This window comes from Rhineura floridana, chromosome 2 (genome assembly GCF_030035675.1).
Source record: "Rhineura floridana isolate rRhiFlo1 chromosome 2, rRhiFlo1.hap2, whole genome shotgun sequence".
NCBI classification, from domain to species: domain Eukaryota; kingdom Metazoa; phylum Chordata; class Lepidosauria; order Squamata; family Rhineuridae; genus Rhineura; species Rhineura floridana.
In genome coordinates, this window is record NC_084481.1 from 39553160 (window position 1) to 39577873 (window position 24714).

At 40.6% G+C, this 24714-nt stretch overlaps 1 protein-coding gene across 1 annotated transcript in view; it reads left to right on the forward strand.

The window, feature by feature from the left end:
* Positions 1–24714, forward strand: part of PDE11A (phosphodiesterase 11A) — a 300134-nt gene that overhangs the window by 172825 nt on the left and 102595 nt on the right. Inside the window, exons 11-12 of the mRNA XM_061608380.1 lie at positions 19313–19459; positions 19564–19671. Of these exons, the coding sequence (XP_061464364.1) occupies positions 19313–19459; positions 19564–19671 (255 nt within the window). The remainder of the gene's footprint in view (positions 1–19312; positions 19460–19563; positions 19672–24714) is intronic.

A 24714-nucleotide genomic window follows, 5' to 3' on the forward strand; every position in this document is an offset into this window, starting at 1 on the left:
TTATTGAGTTCAATGGGATTTACTCCTGTGTAACCATGGTTAGGATAGGTAGAACTGACCAGGGGAGAGGAGAGGGATGGAGAAAGGGAAGGGAGAGGGGAGCAGAAGGACCGGGAGAGGGAAGGAGGGGATTGGAGGGGGAGGGGCAAAGAAGGGGCAGGGGAGGGCAGCTTTGATCATTTGCATGCTTATTGAGTTCAGTGGTATTTACTCCCGTGCAATCATGGTTAAGTTAGGTAAAACTGACCATGGGGAGGGGAATGAAGGGGCAAGAGGGAGGGGATAGGAAGCAGGAGAAGGGAGGGTGGGTCTGATCAGTGTCATACTTTGAGTACAATGGGATTTATTTCTGTGCAATTATGTTTGAAAATGGAAATGGACTGCCTTCAAGTCAACCGGACTTAGGCGACCCTTTGAATAGGGTTTTCATGGTAAATGGTATTCAGAGGTGGTTTTATCATTGCCTTCCTCTGAGGCTGAGAGGCAGTGACTGGCCCTAGGTCACCCAGTGAGCTTCATGGATGTGTGAGGATTCGAACCCTGGTGTCCCAGGTCCTAGTCCAACACTGACCCAGAGGAGGGGCAAGGAGGGGCGGCGGAGGGGGAGGGAGAAGATTGGGTGGGTGGGCACTGGGCAGAGGGGAAAACCCTTTCCTTTCCAAACGGGAAACATTGTGAACAATATCATTGCTTTTCAGCATTTCCCTCACCTTTTTATTCTACAGCAGGCACATGTAGCCTCCCACCGAAATTTAAACCAAAGCTTTCCCTGGCCACATCCACACCAGGCCTTTATTTCACTTTTTACAGTCATGGCTTCTCTCAAAGAATCCTGGTAAGTGTAGTTAGTGAAGGGTGCTGAGAGTTGATAGGAGACGCCCTGTTCCTTTCAAAGACCTTCAATCAGAGTGGCTGACTGTTAAACCACTCTGGCCACTGTAGCTCTCTCAGTGGAACAGGAGTCTCCTCTCAGGACCCTTCACAAACTACACTTCCCAGGATTCTTTGAGGGAAGCCATGACTGTCTCAAGTGAAATCAAAGTTTGGTGTGGGTGAGGCCCTGTGATTAGACAAGCCCAGCAGCTGTGAGTCTGGCTTTTAGAACACTGACAGTTGGTTCTTACTGAGCCTGCCTGACATTATCATTCCTTTCAATGCTAAATTTCTTTAATTAATTAAAAATCAGCCAGGCATTTTTTTGACTTTTAAACTGCAGAAGATAAAGGTCAGAGTATGGGCAAGGTCAGTAACATATGGCTGATTTTTAATGAATTTCAACAGATTATGAGAACTCTGAGAGAAAAAAGTCCAAAAGCAGTCTGGGTTGTTTGTCTCTCTCTTTAGACTTTGAACTGTCGATTCTTTCTGACTGTTTTGTTTATCGCCATGAAAATTGAGAGGGTTGTTAAGCATTTCTGAGTTCAGGACTATAAGTTTCGCAAGGTTTTGTTTTGAAATGAGCTTATGGGAAGGATCAGAATGGCATGGGGGGTATTTTCAATTTAACATTGGAGAATGTGAAAAATCCACGCTGGGTATAGTATACAGCCACTCTTGTGGCTGTATAATTTTAAAAATCTCCACCAAGGAGGCCAGCACATTGAGATTCTGTGTGCGCACGTGTATACAAACAATCACACCTGTGTGATATCCTCCAGCATAGCCCAATCATGTCTTCCGTTTGTGCCCAGGTTGGTTGCTGAGAGGTGACAATGAAGCTCCCCCTTCCCTCCACTTCCAAATTGGAAAAAAAAAATCAATTCCTGGCTCAGCAGGACCACTTACAGGAGACAGGTCTCAGTAATCCTCAGTACATCAGTTTATTCTCATTTATCCCAGTATGGGAAATAATTGCTACCTGAGCCAACAAGGAAACCCAGAACTATTTTAAGGACAGGAGCCTCCCATCATTGGGAACTTTATAACCTATGGGTTAGTGCTACATTTTTTAAGTATGACAACACTCATAGGTATACCCCCAAGTAGAGTTCATAGCTATCATGCCCCTAACTGGAGTCCAAAATACAGGCAACTGTGTTGACCCATCATTATATGTACACACACATGCATGTATCCAATGCCATGTGTTTTTATCCCCTGTCCAGTTCAGGATGAAAATGTAACTCTTTACTTAAAAATAGTATTATTAAAAAAATCTCATTTAATTTATCATACTGTGTCACCTTATTAAAAACTAACCAGCAAAACATTGATAGAAATGCCTGTTTTAACCCTTTCATTGATATCAGTTTTTCTATTGCTTCCCTTGCCCCGCCAAAATATTGCAAACAGAACATACTCACTTTTTAATTACACTGGAGTTTTGTAGTTTTTTAAATTGATGTGAACATTAATATTTATTCTGTTTTGTCTTTCAAATAAAATTTCCTTTGAGCAAGGTATCTGTGGCGCTCTTAAATAGTTTCATGTAGTAGTTTTTTTAAGCATGTTAGATTAAAGCAATGCATTACATTTTCAGCTAGAATCTATCTAGACAGGTTCTGAAAGATGTGAATCTGGAACGTTTTTGAAAATCAAATAGCTGAAATGAAGCTGTTTGGCCACTGGGTGCCACTCTTGCTCCACGTTAAGGTTCAGAGTAGTGCAGAGTGGCTGTGGTAGATATGTAAAATTCAAAACAATGCAGTGCTAATGTAAATTGAGACCATAATAATGTTTGCGCATGGACAGGTGCTGGAATTTAGCAGGAACATAAACAGTCTCCCGCCACCCCCCACCCCCTTCAGCATACTTACAAATGAAAAACTTATAAGAAATATCCTTTTTGGTTCTGTTAATATAGTAATAGCACTTATCGCAAGGATGCTTCCTCCATGAATCATCGCAGTATGTTTGTATGTGGTGGATGTGCTGATGATTATGAGTGACCCTGTATTTTATAGTAATCACATTCTCAGTTCTAGCTGGAATGCCAGGAATTGAACCTGGGTCCTTCTGTATTTCCATTAGTAGGAGCTGTTACCCAGATTTAGCCCCAGAATCTGTTTTCAGTGCCAGGGCTCAAAATCTGGAACTAATGAAACAATAATGAAGAAGAAAGTGCCTTGAGGATGCAGAGAGTAATATGTCTGGCCACTGTGTAACCACAACTAGTCTGTGCCCATCCACAGTTGGAAAGGGGCAGGCCTTCTAGGGCAAAAAGTGAAACATTCTAGGCAGAATTGGTCTTTGCTTTCTCCCCCCTCCCATCCCTGCCAATCTTAGAAATTAAGTCCAGTGATTTTATTGGATTTCATCAGGGATTATTTTTACTTAAAGGCTAAACCAGAAATTCCTAAATTATATGCCAGGGAATACTAGCATTACATCACAGAACTGCTAGTGTACCACAAGAAACAAACTAATTAAAAATTAAACTTTCCTATGAGCCCAAAGTGCCTGCCCCCAAATAGGAGACTGCCTCTCTGTATGAGTCATCTCTTGCCCTTGCCTCCTTCCAATCAGTCTCTACATCTGTGTATTCAACTGGATAATTCAGTCACTCCCAATGCAGAGATGTAGCAGAACTATCTGATCTTAGAACAAGACATGCCTAGAACAGTTATTCTCTGAGGAACACAGAAGGTGGGGGTTCTCTGAGGACAGGTAGTGCTTTCTCTTACACAGTCCAAAAGGAAACCTTTTCAGGTATAACACAGGAGGCTTCACATTTTAATTCAGAAAATAGGTGCCTCAGGTGACTGTATTTTGGGAAATAGTGGGTTAAATTCCAAAGGAAATGCTTTCTTTATCTCAATTCTTTTGAACAGAAACCTGCTTATATGATTAATCTTACTTGGTACATTTTGTAGAGCCAGGGCATTGTACAGATTGTGTCTGGAACAGACAGATCCCATCCTGACTAGTAGAAGTGGTATTTCCCCCCCTTCATTTGTTATATAAAATTCCAAAAAAGAAAGTCAGGGAAGTTATAACTGCCCGACAAATTGGCAACACTTCTCTGTGGGATGCCTCCAGTGATATTCAGACATACTGATTGTGGATATACTCTCTTACACAAGTTAATACTAGCAGCAGTACCCTTTTAACATTTGCAAATGGAAGGTCTGTTGTAAATAGTGTCTGTATGTAAGATTTCATAAAAATACCAGTCTAGCCTACTCATGTGCCTTCAATGATTGTTAGGGGTGCCATCTCACCAGAAAGCAAGGCCTGCTCCTGTGCCTTCAGAAACAGTAAGATCTGCAGAAATCATCAGGTGAAGCTTTTTAAAGCACAGAATGTGCTTTTTATTAGTAATAAGATACTAAGTAAGACATGGGGTGATAATTCTGAAGATAATATCCATGGACACAGAAAGAGACTATTTAAGCCTGACCAATGAATTACTTTGTCAGTGGAGGAAAAATCTCAAAATACCTTTATTTAGGATCAGACTAAAATGGCAAAAGTAATGAGCTAGTTTTCAAGTTCAGCCACTCACAGCATTAAGGTGTAAGGTCACTGACATATTAGGTGAGGCATAAACTGAGTTTTGTTTAAATTGTAATGCAAATATTAAGATAAATATTAAAACATGTCCCTTCTGTTTTCTATACCAGCCACATGGTGCTTTTCTGTATGTGGCTTTCATGCAGCTGGAATAATATTTGAATGACTCAACCATGCAGGGTGAGTGCTGATCATGTGAGCATCCTGCCAGGAAGTGCATGTGTGTGTTGATTCCATGAGAAAGATCAAACAATTCACCTCCACACGGCCGGGTAATTTAAACATTATCCTGGCTCCTATGCCGCTAGTGTAGTGTTTAAAGGGGCTCATATACTGTATAGTGCAAGTGGTGTAAAGGATGCTCATAATGCTGTGTTTGTGTGTGTGCCATTTTGTGGGGAAATGTTCATTGTTTTGAAGGTTGTCAAGTCTAACCATTTCCTACACATAGTCAAAGGAAGATGCCTTATACCAAGCCAGACTGTTGGTCTATATAGCTCAGTGTTATCTATACTTTGACTGGCAGTGGTTTTGCAAGCGTTTCAGACAGGAGTCTTTCTGAACCCTACCTGAAGATGACAAGGATTGAACAAGGCGCTTTCTGCATGCAAAACACTTGCTGTACCACTGAGCCCCTCCCCTTGGCCCCTGTCTGTGATGGAGGTTCTGAGCCTGTACATGTTGCACCTCCATAATGTGATATAAAGTATAGCAAGGTGTGTGCACATTTGCCTGGTTTTCATCCTATTCCTACCCCTTTTATAAAGCAGAAGGATTGCCCAAATTGGGTGTACACCCTCATAACATTGATGCATTCTATGTAGTGCTGGATAACACAAGGGCCCACCACACATATTGCCAGATTGACCAAGATGTGATCTTCCCTCACAACAGTGAGAGATGGACAGCAATATCCTGTGCATGTCTACTCAGCAGTAAGTCCCATTGAATTAAATGGGGTTTACTCCCAGGGAAGTGTGTATATGATTGCTGCCTGGATTGGGCTGAGATTTGAGATAACGTCCCCTCCCACACCCCCAGAGAAAACTGAAAAGTGATAAATGACTGTCCTCTGTCTACTTGGACAGTCAGAAACAGCATTAGTTCAGATCAGTGCTTTTGCCTCTTTACAGTTAGACCAGGTGAGCCATACGGGGTTTTGTTTGGTTTTCAGAAAGTAGATGACATTAAGGGAAAATTAAGTTCACAATCATGCTGCTAAAGATGTGATTTAATTATGCGATTTACAGCTCAACCCCATGGGGTTTGCTTAAAAACAAAATAGCCTCCCTAGAATTTGATGGAGGCTGAAAAGTATAAGAGATAGATAAAGCATATTTTGTACGACAGTCTTGGTTGTCTAGTGCTTGCACGCAAATGCATGTTCAGTGTTTGAAGATGCTCTTAATATGATTTATATTCAATCAAAGAAATTTCAGCTGCAGTTGTCAATCAAGTCAAGGTCCAGGAATAAGATTTTCTTCATTTGGGAACTGTACCCCCAGTGTTTATTGGCATGAAGTCTTCTGCCTGGCATTGTTCTGCTAGCTTGGTCTATTACAAGAACTTTTCTGAACATAAGAAAAAACTGTAGAGGCTAGCTGGAAAATTTCATCCCACTGCATTACTATACATAGTTCCAGTATCCAAATAACATGGGAAATATCTCTTTGTTAGGTAGCAGAGATGCAGAAACTAAAGGACATCAATGAAAGCAGGGAGAAGAAGATTGAGGCTGAAACTAATATTAGTTGGCTTTGCCTATCATTGGCTCTGATTTCACCTACTGTTTGGGTGTTTCCCCCCCCCTCAATGGGCACTAACCACCATTGGCAGATGCCCTTTTAACATCTGCAAAAACAATGCCCTTGATTGCACATATTGCTCATCTAAATGATAACTTAGCACAAATGTGTGGGCCTGAGGAGGAGATCACAGCCACTTTGTTCCTCCCCAGTTGTTTTTCTGCTGCGCTAAGCTGAGGTTTGGCTTAGCATGTTGTCTGAACCTTGGGCTGGTGGCTTAGCTCTTCCAGACAAATCATAAGCTTTAAACCATAGGACAAACTTTCTTCTAAGGAGCTGAAGGTTTTATCCTCACAACAATTCCGTGAGATAGGTTAGGCTGAGGTTCCTGCTGGGAGGAAGTGCGGGATTTAAGTCAAATAATAAATTAAAGAAATAAATAGATAGTGGCTGGCCCACCATCACCCAGTAAGCTTCATGAATGAGTGGTGATTTGAACCCTGGTCTCCCAAATGCTAATCCAATACTCTAACCACTGGCTTTGGGTAGGGTCACTTGGTTTTGGTCCCAGATTTTGCTCTCTACTGACCTGCAAATCTCTCCTTTCCAAATTTTAACTCCTGTTTCAAATTGTGCTGGTGCATATATTCTGATATTTTAATAATTTAACCCAGGGTGTGAACAGATTTTATTAAGAAGTAGTTCCATCCTTTTTATGCCAGCATTGAGTGGTTGATTGCAGTGGTTTAACAGTTCTTGCTTCGTAATAGAACACCTGCATAGTAGACCACCTGCTCAAACTTCTTTCAGCTTCTGCCAGTGTTACTGGCAGTGTACAAAAAAATATGTAGGGCAGGTGTGGGGAACCTTTGGTCCTCTAGATGTTGCTGCTACAGCTATCATCATCCCTGGCCATTGGTCACGCTTGCTAGGGCTTATGAGAGTTATAGTTCAGTAGCATATGGAGGGCCAAAGTTTCCCTATCCCTGCTGTAGGGCAAAGCTCATTTCACTGAGAATTACTCGCAGTTGTTTTTGTAAATCTTAGTGAATAAGGTAAGTGGAAATTGTTTATACTTTTCCAAAAATAGACTATAAAATGTTTCCCCCCGCAATTGCAAGGAAAATTCTAAACAAGATCTGTAGGATACTTGTGAAGCAGATGTTTAGAAGCTTCTTCCAGTTCCTCAGGCTCTAGTACACATATTTTAGAACTTAATGGAATGTGAATCAGTGTTATTGTTTGCTTTGATCTAGAATTCAACCTCATTTTCTCCCTCATTGTAATGGGGTTGCAGCCCAGGCCAGCATTGTCCCCTCAGATCCCCAGCTCCCTTCCTCCTGTAAGTGTACCCTTTCCTCCTCCCTATGCTTACACCCTGGGTTGACTCCAATTATCTCGTTGGCCTGAAGCACATCACTCTCAGGCAGTGCTTAGAAAGAAGCCTTATAGCTGTTGATAAAGATTAAGAGAGATAAAATATAGTCTTTTCCTCTTTCTTTTTTTGACGATGGCTACAGGAGACAAAAGGAATGTGCACTTCATCTTGAGTTTTTGTGTAAGAGCAAAATCCTGGTTCAGTCATTATCTTGTTATTACAGAAAGTGTGCAAGCGATTCAGCTTTGGGTAGCCAGGTGAAAAAGAAGACAGAGCTCCTGTACCTTTAATAGTTGTGTAGGATGAGGAAATTTCAGCATGACATTCCCCTTATACACAAGTATTAATGGTACAGGAGCCCTGTCTTCTTTTTCACCTGGCCACTCCCAAGTCCTTTATGGCCACCCTATTCTCTTATGAGGAAAATGGTTTGATTTAGAACCCTGCAGGGGTAGGTGGGGGGACCCTCCAAAAAACAACTGATATATATGTATCATGTACATATTTGCCACTCTGGGCTCCTGCTGGGAGGAAGGGTGGGATATAAATCAAATCATAAATAAATAAATGTAATTTCTCCAAGGAATTCATAGTAGAGTAATAGGGGGTTGCCTGGGGTATCCCATTTGAAATGTTTCCATCTTTCCTGCTTCTACGCAGATTTTAAAATCCTTTTTAAAATTTCAAACATGCATTTGGTGTTTCATGATGATTTAACTATTTTCCCTGCTGGTTTTTAATTCTGCTGATTTGATTGTCACATTTTTATTTGGTGCCTTTTATTATTTCAATATAGTAATGCTGAGAGCAAGTTTTGTGTAGTGGTTAGAGCAGGGGAAGGGAACTGGGTCCTTGCTGATCAGTGGTCGCAGCAAACGACTTTGAAGTCTGTTTCTAGGCAGAAACAGCATCTGAAAATAGACAAATCAGCGCTCACTGATAGCGCTCATTGGCAAGGTATGGGAAAAGTGGCCATGGGTTGGGGAAAACTGCCTCCTGAGCCAAATTGAAATCTATGCTGAGCCTAATTAGCCCACAGATTGGAGCTTCCCCATCCCCGAGTTAGAGTATAGGATGAGACCCAGCTTCAGATTTCCAGTCAGCGTGGAAGCTCACTAGACCTTGGGTCACTCTCTCTCCCTAAGCCTAACCTACCTAACAGGTTTGTTGCGAGGATAAAATGGAGATGAGAATCACATATATGGTCTTGGGATATAAATGTAATAAATGTTGGCATTTGAGATTCTGAAATTTGAACACCTCTGTGGTTGCAATGCAGAAAAATGGAATATAAATAAATTCAAATAAAATATCACAACAACTCTGTGAGGGCTTAAGTATTATTGTTAAGGTTATAGTATACAGCTGTAAAAGCACTGAAAGTTCTAGAGCAGGGGTAAGGAACTTTTTCTCCTCCAGATGTTGCTGGTCTACAACTCCCATCATTCCTGGCCATTGGCTATGCTGGTTGGGTGTGATGGGAGCTGGAGTCCAACACCATTTGGAGGGCTGCAGGTTCCCCATCTCTATTCTAGAGGAAGGTTAGGCAACCGGTTGGCCCAGGGGCTCAATCTAGTTCTTAGGGACTTCCTATCTGGCTCCAGTGTAGCTCCTGAACCCATGGTTCTTAATATCATCCTCCCTGCTTTCAACTATGCAACCTAAAACACCGCTTTTTAAGCCACTACCTATGACAGAGTGAACAGCAATAGAGGCTCTGAATTTGTAATCTTGTTTGCCTGGGGTGCAGAAGGGACAAAGAAAAAGGAATAAAGAAAGAACACGATCATTGACAGTATCTTCACACAGAGGTAAGTGGGAATTAAAGTGTCATATGTCCATGATTTGAAATGACTGAACTGCGTAACGGGGAGATTTCTGCTGCTTAATTTACATGGTGGAGAAGAAGCTTAAAAGAGCCCTTTGCCACAGCAAATGCTAATGGCTTTGCAGACTTAGGATTCTGTGGAGGAATCTGCAACAATTAAACTGGTATAAAACCAGTATAAATTTGTAGTGTAGATGTGGCCTGGGGGTGCTGGTATTCTTCTAACATGCTAATGGCACAAACATGGCTTTCACATCAAGCAAAGGATGTTTGTTCCTGTTCTTCTCCCTCCTACCTCTCCAAATAGAAGGAAAAACCTGGTATTTCACATTGAATCTCAGCAGATGTTTCTGATAAAATATTAAAAGGTGACATGGGTATGCATTCATGCTTGGTGCACTTGGAGCGTGGGTGGGGTGGGATACATCCTGCTTAAAATGCTCTGTAACACTTAATTCATGCAAAAAAAAATTGCAGGAGCTGCCAAGGTCAGTAGCGTTTCCTGCTGTAAGTGCTTGTGGCACATTTGAAGCTGCATGGGGGCAATGTTAATTGATGTGCCCTGAATACATGCAATTTGCTTTTTCTGGCTCAGTTGTTCCTGATACCAGAGTGCCTGTTTGGACTCTGAGGTGGGTTTTAAAGCCAGAGCTACACAGCAGGACACTGTCTATGTTGTATAGGGTGAGCAGAGCAGAAGCCAAGATAACTGTGCTGCTGAGAAAGCTGTTTGTTATTCACTTGTTAGAAAGATGCTGCAAAGGATATAAGCTTCCAAATAAAGTGGGGAAATAATGGGTGTGTTGAACCTGTGCAGAGTCAGGAGATGTTTACTTTCTTCAACTTTACTGCCACATCATGAGATGAACATAAAAGATTGTTAGAAGGAGGAATTTCCCTTTTCCTTTGATATTCTCTGTAGTATTGAAAATGTGGATGTGCCGAATTTCCCTTGTTTCATGGCTGCTGATGGCTTTAGCAGATATCTTCCATTATAAAAACACAAACTACAATATGAAATACCATTATTTTAGGCGCATATTTGTAATGATAGCATAATTCTGGACCACCTTTTCTTTTTAAAGATTTCTACTTGTATGAATAGCTTCTGCAGTCCATACCTAAACCCACACCTTAACTTGTATTGTGCTTCATTTACCCTTTTTATAATGAACATGAAAGTAACCTTATTAAAGAGATATTAACTTTTATGTAGTGTATCTTACATCACACAGTATCTCCCTTTCACACTAATTTAAAACAAAACTGAATATGCACTTTGTTATTCAACTAACCATATCAGTACATACATTCTTCTCTCCCCCGACATTGCACATCCTTGTCTGTTTACAAATCCTGCAGCATTATCTCTTCTCTCACTCCGTCTGGAACCTAGCAAAGTAATGGTGTATGTAAGGGCAAAGGCTATCAATAGGAATGTTCAGGGTTATTTATTAAAAATAGCCTGAGCACATAGCTGCAAGAAGAAAATGCATATATGGAGAAGGAAATACGTTAATAATGATTGAATTTGGACACCAAGGAGCAAGGAGGAATAGATCTTTTTTAAAAAACGGGGAAATGTGAGCACAGCTGAGTGCTGCTGTGTATATATCCTTAGCAAGGAAGCCATTACACTGCTGAGGAAGGGGGATAGGATCTTCAGCTAAACCCAGGGGCCGACATCTTAAAATGATCCCAATATACTCTTGGATTATGTTCATGTACTGTATTCCAGAGGTGGGCAGAAGTTAGATTTGGATCTACTGATAGATATCTAGATGATTTGCAGTAGATCAGCAAGAAACTCTGACTCCTCATTGTTTAACAATAGCAACAAAAAAAGTCTCCCTCCCCTCCCTTCACCTTAAATTGCAGTGTTGGAATGAAGAAAGCAGCAAGGGTAGGTGTAAACCAGGAGTGGATTTTTGTGTGGAAAGACTCTGTGGGCTCTCTTCAGTTCCAGCTCTCAAAAGAAATACCTGCACTTCAGAATTCTTTAATTTCAAGTGTATGTCTTTTGCATCTGGCTCTGGTTTGTGGACCTTAGGGTTCTAGTAAAAAAACAAAGTGGATCTTGCAATTCTGAAATCTGCCCACCCCTGCCCTAATCTATTTACTGCATTTCTGTCCAATATTCTTTCTAAATAATTACATTTCTATTTTTTTAAAAAGCAGTCTATTTTTACACAATGAACGACAATCTTTGTATTACAAAGTCTTCATGAATAAGTGCTCACAAATCCAGAAACCTGGTTTTGATGAAAATGGCAGCATTCTGATCTACAATGAATGAAATGATCAACTTTTACAGAAATACAAGGAAACAAAACATGAACTCTGTGCAGAAGCGGATTACAAGCTACATAGGAACTCTCATTTATTATGCTCTCTATTTTCTCATTTTACTTCAAGTTGTCTTAGAAAGTTTCCTTTAGAGACTAGCGTCCTACTTCTGCCGCTGTAGATCTATCATGAGGAGGTGCTGATTCAGCATTGTGAAGGGCAGAGAGACACCATCAGTCAGCAGGACACAGTAACAGATGGAGGCCTTTAAAACTAAGTTTGCTCTGGGTGTTAAGGTATCCCTTGGCTAAAACAATTAGATATACCCTCCAGAGAGAGAGAGAGAGGCATAAACATGTGTGCTGTTTTGATCTAATCTAGTACATCATACCTGAGTCCTAGTTTGGCTCCTAGTTGCAATATTTCATAACAAACAAAATATCAGTAAGTTCATGTGAAATTATTAGATGACATTTCCTTTAAAAATAAAATATATTTTAACTTAAGAAATGGTTGTGACTGGCTTTGCCTCTCTTTTTACTAAAAGTAGCATGGGGTTGGGTGATTTTTTCAATTTTTCTATTGAAAATCAACCCTGGCCCCTGTTTGCCCCATTTAAAAAAAAATAAAAATAAAACCAGGGCAAATAAAAGTTTTGAGGGGCATTTTCAGTAGGAAAATAACCTGGAGGAGAGGCAAGTTCCTTCCTCACAATGGACCCAATCCAGATTGGTGGTCGCCACAGCTATTTTCTGTAAACAAAGAGACATGGCTAGTGACAAGAATATGATTTTAAAATGTGCTTAAAGTCATATCTACTGTGACTACTTTAAGATACGGATGGGGAACCTATGGAGCTCCAGCTTTTGTGGGACTCCAGCTCCCATCACATAGCTGCTGTTGAGGAATGATGGGAATTATAGTTGAACAACATCTGAAGGGTCACAGCCTATCTCTAAGACAGAGGAAATGCCCATTTATCATTTGAAGGTAGCCTCCTGTTTGAGGCATCTTGATCCATAGTTCTCCAAGAGTAAGGCAGGTGTTCCTGAGGAGGTGTGGTTGCTAAAAAGTGCAAGCTCTTCTACCACAGCCTTATTTGTATAGCTATTCCTAATAAGTCTAGAAGTGGAGGTTGTGTTGGCTGGATGCAGTCCTCTGCTTTAACCCCTCTCTTGCTCCCCCACATTTTGTAAGCAGCAGGCAGGGCAGGAGGAGGAGCCACTGGCAGAGAAAACAAGAAGGACATGGTGGTCAGGGCTGACCCAAAAACATTTCGGTCTCTGAGGAACAAAATAAAATGGCAGGAGTTTCATGATCACACCTCTCTCTCGTCATGAACAGGAATAATAAGGGGTGAAGGATACCCATATGGGTATTTGTGAATTTAGCCCCTTCGGGCAAATTGATTTTTGGGGGGAAATTTCATCATGAAAAGAATAGTGAAAGGATTAACACCTGTTCCCCATCTACCATGATTCCATTCTGAATCTTCCCCTGACATGCCTGCTATTCTTTTTTTTAAAAAAAGAACACCTTGAGACCCCTAATCACAGATCTGTCAATGTCAGGTCTAGTTCAGCTGTCGTTAATTTATGTTAATTAAGGCACATGCCACCAAGACATTCTCCTACATAAGCATCATTAAAACAGAGCTGTGCAAGAGCACTGTTCAAAATAATTTCCCCATGGGTCAGATTGTTCAACCTTGCAATCTGCTGGCCTAAATTAACCTCCTAATTTACTATGTGAGGCTATCACTTATGACAGAACTACTAGAGGGTGAGCAAACAAAGGCAGTCCATGCTTCTCTCTGTGCTGCTTGATATCTCTGGGCATCATTAATATTGTCATGGTTGGTGAACACTGAAGGCCCAGCCCACATCACAGTGTTACAATGTGGTACCTAGGCAATGTCCAAGAGTGACCAGTGTGGCTGTGAACTGGTGGTGACTGCCCAGGAACAATACCTTGGAATCATAGTGGATAGCTTGAAGATGTTGACCCAATGTGTGGTAGCTGTGAAAAAAAATGAATTCCATGTTAGGGGTCATTAGGAAAGGGGTTGAAAATCAAACTGCCAATATTATAACACCATTATTTAAATCTCTGGTGTGACCATACTTGGAATATTCTGTACAGTTCTCGTCACCTCACCTTAAAAAGGATATTGTAGATCTGGATAAGTTTCAGAAAAGGGCAACCAAAATGATCAAAGGGATTGAGCAAGTCACCTATGAGGAAAGGGTACAATATTTGGAGCTTTTTAGTCTAGAAAAAAGATGAGTAAGGAGCATGATAGAGGTGTATAAAATTATGTATGGAGAAAGAAAGGGTTTTCCTCCATCATTATACTAGAACTTGTGGACATCTAATGAAGATGAATGTTGGAAGATCAGGACAGACAAAAAAAGTATTTCTTCATATAGTGCACAGTTAAACTATGGTATTTGCTCCCACAAGAGATTGTGATGGCCACCAACTTGAATGGCATTAAGAGAGGATTAGACAAATTCATGGAGGATAAGAATGGCTACTAGCTATGATGGCTATATTCTATCTCTGTTGTGTGAGACAGTATGCCTCTATACCAGTTGCTGGGAATCGCAAGTGGGAAGTGCTTTTGCACTTAGTCTTGCTTGTGGATTTCTCATAAGGATCTGGTTGACCACAGTAAGAGCAGGTGGTAGTATCCAAAGAAGTTCCATTAGCACAAGAACTTCCACCTGCTCAACAGGACTTCCTCTCCTTGTGTGCCCCCCAAATCTCTTATGAGTTCCCCCCAGCCCTCCAGGGAAAATTTGGGGAGCATGTAGGGGGAGAACAGAAGCCGTCGCATTGTGCAGGCAAAAGCCCTTCCACTAACAGGACAACTTCATTTGATCTGATCCAAGATGCTGGACTAGATGGGGCTTTGGTCTGATCCAACAGAGCTCTTTTTATGTTCTTATGATTTGCTCAGCTTGCACTGGTAACTATTGGCCACTGCCATGAGTGGAGGTTGAGGGGTGGGGTGGAGTTGACCTACGTATTAATTGTTGACTTGAGGATCTTAGTATTTAGTTGTATTAGATTAATAGACAACGACAAATGTTTAGAAAATTAACTTAATTAATTTTTTACCTTGAGAGCCAGTGTGGTGTAGTGGTTAAGGTGTTGGACTGCGACCTGGGAGACCAGGGTTCGAATCCCCACACAGCCATGACGCTCACTGGGTGACCTTGGGCCAATCACTGCCTCGCAGCACCCTCTGAATACCGCTTACCATGAAAACCCTATTCATAGGGTCGCCATAAGTCAGGATCGACTTGAAGGCAGCCCATTTCATTTTTTCCTTATTTTACCTTATTTTCATCAAAAGATTGTATATCTATTATACACACATCCCATTGCTACCAGAGGTTCCAGAATGCCTCAGATTTTTTGTCACATGTTTGTTTGGCTTGCCTTTTGGCCTGGATACTCAGTGCTGAATAATGGTCTGCAAAAAGCCACAATTTCATCTAATGTATTGGGTATTCATGTCTTCCCCCAGTTTAGCACACGGGCTCCTTCACTCCTATTGGGAGAAATGGCATGGTATAAGAACAGTAAGTAAATAAATCTGTGGTCCTACCCCTTGAGTTAGGATTCACCCCTTGACCATTGCCATTCGAGTGCTATGCAACCTAGGTCATGAACCTCATTTTGGCATACACTTTTTCTATAAATGAATAAATAACAATAACAATCAAATGATCTCAGTCTTCCTTACCTTCTTCACTGCATTCAGCCAGCAGCACCTGTATTCATGCACGAAACATGTATATAACTGTGGGTTACTTGCCCATGACAAAATTAGCTTTCTGGTTCAGTGGGTCCCTAAATCAGCCTTGGTACTGGATACAGATTGAATCTCCGGGCTTCCTGCATGAACTTAGGTGACTCAATCTCTCTGAGCCTCAGTTTCAGCATTTTAAAGATAGCAATAAGGATATCGGAAACATCAGGGATGTTGTTCATTTACGCATTAATAAGACAGTTATTATTAGATTGCTTGTAGTCAGTTTGTTTTCATTCATCAGATATTGCACTGACTGCCACCACCTCTTCTTTCCTTCTACCTTCTCAAATACTGCTTCTGAATTAGAAGAGGAGAGTGTATGTTACTTCTTTCACATGGCCTGAAGGCAGTGTTTGAATTGGGGGAGGAAAATCAGTTGCTGCCCTTGCTGTGCCTGGGGTAATGGGTGCAAGGACAAATGGGAGATTGAGTAGTTGGGTGGTAAGCACTGGAGTGGTTAGGACTCTCTTCTAGGGATGGGGAACCTATGTCCCTGCATATGTTGTTGCTGTACAACTCCCATCATTCCCAACCATTGGCCATAGTGGCAGGGACTGATGGTAGTTGGAGTCCAACACTGTTGAGAGAGACACAGGATATCCATCCCTGCTTTACCTCTTGCCCACCACTCAGATTTGACAGACCTTTAGCTGTATAACTAGTCCCCTTCCTAATGGCCTTCTGCTGACATGAGAAGAAGTTCCTGCTTAGGAAAAACTTTAGCTTATTATTATTATTTTGTCCTGCTGCATTGTTTTATTGCTGTTGTTTTTGTCTTTTTGCAGTTGATATGATTGATTTTGTGTTTTAACTATTAGCTACCTTGGGTACTTAGAGTTGTATTCAGCTAAGTCCTACTTAGAATAGACCCATTGAAATTAATGAAACTAATAGTCATGTATATTAACTTCAGTGGGTCTTCTCTGAGTAGGACTAATATGGAATAACACCTCTAGTGAGGAATGTTGGGATATATATATCAAACAATAAATACAAAAAGAAGAAAAAACACAAAACTGAAAACAGCTCACTTAAGCAGGGGGAGAAGCAAACCACTAAAAGCAATGAAATGGCATTCAAAGCCCGAGAGAACAGGATGAACTTAGTCAGACACCTGTAAGATAATTATAAAAGATCCTAGTGAACAAGATTGGGAAGGGAGTTTCACAGTTTGGGTGCTGCCACAGAACAGGCTCTTTCTAGCTACCTGTCAAATCTCAGGCAGAATGAACACCCAGAAAAGGGCTTCCGAAGAAGATCTTAACGAACGGGCAGGTTCATGCAAGAGAATGAGGTTCATTCAGATATGTTTTACACACATGAACACACATGCATACATATAAAATCCAGGTATTCATACATTTCCTGCATCATGTTTAATTCAGCCCTAAGTCCAGTTCCTTTGCTTTCTATGGGACTTGGCCGTGACTAACCATTACTGGATTGTGCCCAATGTGTCACTGTAAGCAGAGCACACACAGATGTATTTTATAACCCTTTCCGAGGGTTGTGCGATATATGGATCCTCTCTTCACCCTCCTTCCTGTCATAATGACAACTATTTTGTTAGTCTATAATATTTGAGAGCTAAAATCCTTTTGGATTAGCTGGAGTTTTAAGCATGCTCTTTTAATAACATATTAAGTTACTTCCCCCACCTCCAGTGCTGTAATTTCTATGATTTTCTCCATTATAAATTTACTCTGCTTCACCTGAAATGCAGAATGATGATAGATGTTGTACACATAATATTTCTCCTTTTCTATATTCCAATTACTTTCAGCCTTCATTCACAATTCTGCCATTTCTTTTACTGCTGTTGTAAAGCAAATGATTACAAACGTTACCTCTTGGCTCTTAATTCAGTTATTATTTTGGACAATGAATTCCTAGTTAAATGTAAGGCAATAGAGCCTCATAAATATAAAGTCTGTCATTAAAATATATTTGACTTGTTTTGTTCATTGGTTTTATGATAAATTTGTTATATATTGTTATTTCTCCATTTGAGAAATCCATATAATTTATTTTACCTCCCTTGGAGCAGCTCTGAACAGTATAAACAAGCACTGCAAGTTATCTACACTGTGTATGTTTGGCATTCAGTTGCTAGCACTTGTTTGTAAAGTCTGAAAAGGCACTTGTATAGGAAGGTTGTACAGACCATATTCCCATCTACAGCTTATGCAATGATCACTTGCCCTCTCAGATATGGCAAACAAGCACTGCCAGCCAACTGCAGAAGAAATTGCATGTGCTAGTCTATCACTTTTGAATCTGTTGGAATTCCTGGTTTGTAACTTTTGAAGCTGCCTGACAGTCAGATAGAGCTTCATACAATCTACAGCCGCATACACACTTAGCTTTTTATAACAAAAAAATGTAGGTTTTCTCAATACAGAATCATTCATGTTCATCCTCATGACACTTTCAATCAGATTGTTTGTAGATCCTGCTGTCCAGATGGGTGGGTGTAGTTACTTGATATGTGTTTTAAAACCCTCCCTTTGATTAGATTGTGTGTTTGAAAACCCTCCTCTTGTGATCTTGGCACACACACCCACATCATTGGGCAGGTGTGGATACATCTTCCATTGCCAGGACCACCTACATCTGTTTTCAAATGGACACACTGCAGGGTAATGCAGAATTAATCTGCAGTGAGATTTTATTTTTTAGAATGAAACCAGTTTGTGAAGAAGAGCTTTTCATGGGCAAAAATAGGTCTAGTGGACTAGATAGAAAAAACAAGAATTTGGGCTTCATTGATTCTAGAATAAAAGGTCATGTGCACACAGACTATATCAGTGAAACATCCAAATATCTTCATGTGCTGATTCACTGAGGATGTGTTTGTTGCAACTGTGGAAAGATGAGCATTTTAAAGACTGAACCTTCCTTTGCCATCACTCCTGAAGTCTAAAACTGCCAGCCTGTCTGTAACACAAATCCATTGGAGAGCAGATAGTTCTTGAAATGCTATATTTCTGGTACTGGGCCACGTTACACATGTCTTTTTCTTACGTCAATTGTGTGTGTGTATAGCAATGTTCATAAAACATCACTTGTGAACAGAGCTTGGAAAAGTTACTTTTTTGAACTACAACTCCCTTCAGCCCCAGCCAGCATGGCCACTGGATTGGGCTGATGGGAGTTGTAGTTCAAAAAACTAACTTTTCCAAGCTCTGCTTGTGAAGCATGACATAAATATTTATTTTGCTGAGCATATATGGGCCATACACATCAGCTTTCCAGCCCATGTATTTACTGAAGAAATGGAATGTTCACTATTTACCTGACTTAGACATTACATCAATGCAGGAAAAAGGTCAGCCTGCCAAATATTACTTCTGCATAACTTCCATTTGTCCAAATGCTATTTTAGTGAAATATCTGGGAAGTTTCCATTTAAATTAGGAAAGGGGAACCTGTGGCTGTCCAGGGGTTGTTGGACTACAACTATCAACCCTGACCACTGCATTGGCCATGCTGGCTGGGGCTGATGGGAGTTGGAATACCACAGGTTCCCCATCCTTGGTTTAATCGAATAGATATTTTTGCAGTTTTAGTACTTGCTGGATTGCATTTCCAGTTTGTAGTTTTCAGTATAAAGATTAAGCAAGTTTCCTGCTCAAATTACCTGCTTCCCATCTCTTCCCCTCCCAGATATGCACCAGACATTTGTAAGCTATTTTATAGGTTGTTTAAATTGATTTAGGAAATATGCATTCTAATAAAGAGATGAGAGAAAGAGCTGGGCTGTGACTAAGAAGTTTCTTATTGTCTTTGGGTAATTCTAGGCAGCAAACATCCCACTTGTGTCAGAGCTTGGCATAGACAACATCCATTTTGATGACTTCTCCCTCGACATAGATGCCATGATAACTGCAGCCCTCCGAATGTTCATGGAACTTGGAATGGTGCAGAAATTTAAAATTGACTATGAGGTAACCATCTGCTCTACAGAGATAATCTGCTTTTGTCTTGGCAATGGCTGTGTCCATTTGTATATATTAGTATCCCTGATGCAATTTGTACTTTTCCATTTCAGACATTGTGTAGGTGGCTTTTGACAGTGAGGAAGAATTACCGAATGGTCCTGTATCACAACTGGAGGCATGCTTTCAATGTGTGCCAGCTAATGTTTGCCATGTTAACTGTAAGTATCTGAGCAGCAGGATAGCTCATGTTACTGTCCCCATTGTTTACAAGTGTCTGAACATTTGTTTCCTCTTCTCCTTGCTTAATACAACATAAAAAATCTGAGATACAAATGCCCAAGAGATTAAAGTGTCCAAATTTGACAACTAATTTGGCAGCACTTATTTGGCAACATTTTATAAGATTTGAGTACCATGAAAGAATGGAACAACAGATGGCAGTTGTACGGTACTGACCTTATTGTTATAGAACCTGATCTTACATAGAATCTAGGTTTTACATATATATGGCTTAGATGTTGCTGCATGATCAGTTCCCTACTTTACCTACATACCTATCTATCTAATACATTGGGTGCAATCTAGAGAAAGTTTAGTGTATTAGTCCCATTGAGAGAAATAGGAACTCAGCATGTAACCATGTAATTAAAGATGTCTGGATTTAAATGAGTCTGAAGATTTGCACCCACACAGTTCCCTAAAAGGCACTTAACTGCTAACCAAGTACATGATGGGAGGATGTAGGGAAGGATCAGGCAGTGGGCAAAGAAACTCAACAGTAGTGGGAATAAAGGGAGAACTCTAGCTGATCTGAAAGTGGAAGTAAACTGGTAAGCTCCAGCAACCAATTAGGACCTTTATGGTGGTTGTTGCTGTTTCCATTAAAGGAAACAGATAAGCTAGAAATTTCAGCTGAAGGAAAGGGGGGTTATAAAGGAGAGAAGCCTAAACTGAATTGGTGAAGATGAGCTGCTAGGTGCAGGGTTTCAAGGATATAATGGAGGATGAGGGAGTATGCTATCTTAATATAGGTCCCAGGCTATTATCTGAATGCACATGAGGCTAGTACCCTGCTGAAGCTAAGCAGCGTCAGGTCTGGTCAGTGCCTGGATGGGAGACCACCTGGGAACCATATGTAAGCTGCCTTGGGTTTCTATCATGAAAAAAAGGTGGGGTATAAATGTAATAAATAAAAATAATAATATTTCACCTAGGGAGCCAGAATTTCTTATCCTACAATCAGCTGCATGAAGACAGGTGAACAATTTCCTTTGGCTTTGGGGAAAGCATAAGAAAACCTAACCAAGTATATAAAAGACATTGAGAATTATTATTTCTACATCACATAGGCATTGATCACATACCTTCACTGTTGTCTTTAAAAAAAAGGTGGACAAATTGTCAACATGGATACCTTGAATATTGTGACTCACTGCATAAAATAGAGGTTGATGATCCTTGATGGTCCTTTGCAGCTGTTGATTTTATAATGAAATGCTGTGATTGTGAAAGAGGCCAAATCCAAAAACTGTATCATCTGTAATAGCATTTCATATGCCAGTAAACTAGACAGTATTTTCTAGGGGAAAGTGCATTACATCAGAAATAAAAGCAGTTTACTAAAAGACAAAACTGAGCATGAGATGGCATTATTTCAGTGCAGTGCTACCTAGGGAGCTTCTCGAAGTAAGCAAAATTCAGGGTGATTATAGTGTGATTACAGAATAGTTTTTAACAAATAAGGGATGAAGGCAGACACAAAAAATAATTATAGAATTGGGGTGATATCACTGTTGCTACCCACAAAACATTTTGTCTATTATAGGGTGGCCTTTAAAATGACTTTCCTGGTTCAGAGTGACTGTTGTGGGTATTTATTGGCTAGCACCTGTGATACTACCTGCACATCTCCAATCCCTAAATAAATTTTGTTTATTTTTTTCAGTTATGGAAGGCTATTTGGACACATGCATGCTTTTTATTTAGTTTTTTTTAAAAAAACTTGGATAACTTGCTTGACATATGAAGGTAGGGGCAAGGTTTAGGGTAGACACAGCTTCTTAGCAAAGGAAACAACTCACTAATCTGATATTTGATTATCTGTATAATGGTAACACTAGTTGTTAATCAGAGTTCATAGCGCAAATGAATAACCCACTGAGACTAGTATTTCTGTGAATCTCAGGGTTGAGCTACACATTACTCTGGGAGACCTGTGACTGATCTCCAGGCAGCAGGGGAGGGAGGGTGCTATTGATTTGACTAGGGAAGAATGGTTAATTCTCCCTCCAGTGCTATTTTCCTGATCAAAACTGCATCTCCAAGCTTGTTTTTCTCTGCATGGAAAACAGGCATGATACACTTACCTCTTCACAAGCAAATAGCAGCTTAAGGAAGTGTCACATCTTTGCTCATAACAATACAGATCTTAATATAAGACTTCCCCTAGGTGGAGCTCAAAGGCCACAATTGTTTTAGGTTGCTTTCTGGAGGTGGTGATGGTGAGGGATGACAGATTGTTCCATCCTTTGACGAAATGGCTTCTTTTCATCTGGATTAAATAACTACCACGCAGCAGGATCCAATAGAGCTGCTATTGTTTGGAAAGTGTCTTTTTCGCTTTGATAGGGTTAAACATCAGTCTTTGGGCAGTGGATCTGTGAATATCTGCAGAGCTAGCTGTCAAAACACTGCCAAATGGGGGGCACTTCCCACAAAACTATTTCCCACATCTCATACAGCACTGCTTATGTGTCAACCCTTAGAGCAAATTTGCATGACATTTTCTTCTCTGCAACAACTCTCTGGTGCCAGAGGGTTATGGGGAATCTGTTGTTGTGAATGGCTTCATAATATCCTTTTGCCCCCACTACCTTCCATCCAACAGCCCTTCTCTCTCCCAGCCTTGTAGGCTGCATGACTCCTTGCATGACTCCATTCATTCAAATTGTTCTCTCTCTCTCACTCTCTCACTCACTCACTCACTCACACACACACACACACACACACACACACACACATACGTGTGCGCTATGAGATTATTGCCTAAAGTTCACTAAAAGTTACTATGCAGTGGCAAATATTTGTTAAATAGGCCTTGAAGTATCTTGTTGGAAAGTTTAATGCACCTCCTTAGTTCTTAGTCAAATGTGAGACTCCAGAAGCAACTCTAGTATATATGTATATTTAAGAATTCTACTAAGACACTTTTAGTTATGGGTATAACTTGTAGTAGCACATCAGTGTCTTGGAAACATGATGGAAAAGAAGCTCTGAGTGCTGCAATACTACTGAGGCTTCCATTCTACACACACTTGCAATTTGTACACACTTACCTGGGAGTAAGCAGCAATAAATACAGTGACTTGCATATGAATAAACCTGTACGTGATGTTGTAAGTCTGCTTCTATATAAACTTTGCTTCTGACTTCATTGGCCACAGGTTTTGGTGGAATATGTATAATAAGCCATAGGTTAATTATTGAAACATGAATATATGAGTTGATCTACTAGACAAGAAAGAAGGCTTTGCTGGATGTTCCTGATATTCTGAGTCTTACTGCAGGACACAGATGGCAAATCTCTGGCCCTTCAACTCCCATCAGCCTCAGCCAGTGTGGCCAATGGTCAAGGACGATAGTCCAGCAATATCTGGAAAGCCGCAAGTTCCCCATTGCTGTAATAGGCCAAGCCACCAAGGAACACAACAGAATATAGGGTTTGATACAGCAGTGCATTTGAGATGTTCAGATACTACAGTGGTAGGACTGGATGAGGCTATCAGAGTATTCAGCATGGGGCTCTCTGGATGGCTAGAGCACCAAAGTGGACTTTTGCATGTTTGTGGGTGCTTCCAGATGGGCATTTATTGTGGGATTGGTGTTCTTCATGAAAGCACATTTCCCCCCACAGGAGCAATAGCAGGTTGGGGGAATTTTAAATGGGAAAATTGTTCAGAGGGAAGGGATCACTACCTCCTCCAGTATTGCTGCTCCTGATCACAGTTGAGTTCCTCATGTAGCTGCTTTTAAATTACAATGACAGACTTTTAAGAGAGTCCAGTCATAATTATTCTGTCTGTCATGACAACAGTTGTGTGAGATGCCATATTATACAGTTTTATCCTGGTCCATAAGGGTTGTGTGTGCCTTGGCCTATCTACATCTATGGGATTCTTTCACTTCAAATGATTGGATCTGTTCCTTTATCTTCTAATCTCACAGTTGACTGATGTAGGCATAATCTCTTCTACTGTCCAATTATGCATTTAATGAAGTAGGCTCTTGCCTCATGCAACCATAAATATATTGGATCTTAAGGTACTAGAGGATTCACTGGTGTTTCCTTTACAACAGACTAACAGTTGCACTTCTAGCTAATCAGTTTTTAGAGTCAAAGATATATTAGAAACTGAATTTAAGACTAGTATTATGTTATCCAGAAGGGTTCAAAATAATTTGTTGTACTACTACATTAGCCTTTTCAGGTGTTCAGAATGGGATAGCGATCTTGCCTAGCAGAGGGGCCAAAATCTCAGTTTACTGTGTGCTTGCAGCTGTGTTCCCATTTAATTTGTGTAGTCCACATGACTTTACCCTCAAACAACACCAGTCTCAATGTTTTCCCTCTATAAATTCGGATTTACCTGAAACTGGGATAATCCAATAAGTTGGGGACAATCAGGCCCCAAACCACTCTACTCAGGGTTGCAGACATTTTTTTCTGTGTTTGGGGGTGCATGGATCAATTGTCACTTTCTGCTACTTCTCTTTCCACGCCCATTACTTCTTCATTTCTTTTCTGGCTGTGTTTGTAATAGGGTTGGGATCCATATGTTGCTTTCATTTCAATTGCATTCCATCGAAACTGACAGCTGGTTTCTTTCCATATTCATTGGCTTATTGCAACCATGTGCTATTCCCAGTTCAGTTTTTTTCTCCCAAATAATAATTGCCTCCTTCTTTGTCTTTGGTTCAGAGTGCTTATGTACACATATATACACAGAGAGAGAGGGGCTACATTATTGGCAAAACTTTTTCCACTCTTCTTTCCCTTTGCCAAAGCAGCATTACTTCCTCCCCCTACATGCAAAACACAGAGAACCCCAAAACCCTTCCTGCCAACAACAACTAGGGGAAGAGGAGTCTAACCCAGCTGTAACTATGCTCATTTACTTGAAAGTAAGTCCCACTGAACTCAGTGGAGCTTACATCTGTGTAGGCATGTATAGGAGTACACTGTCAAATGCTTTGTTTATTTA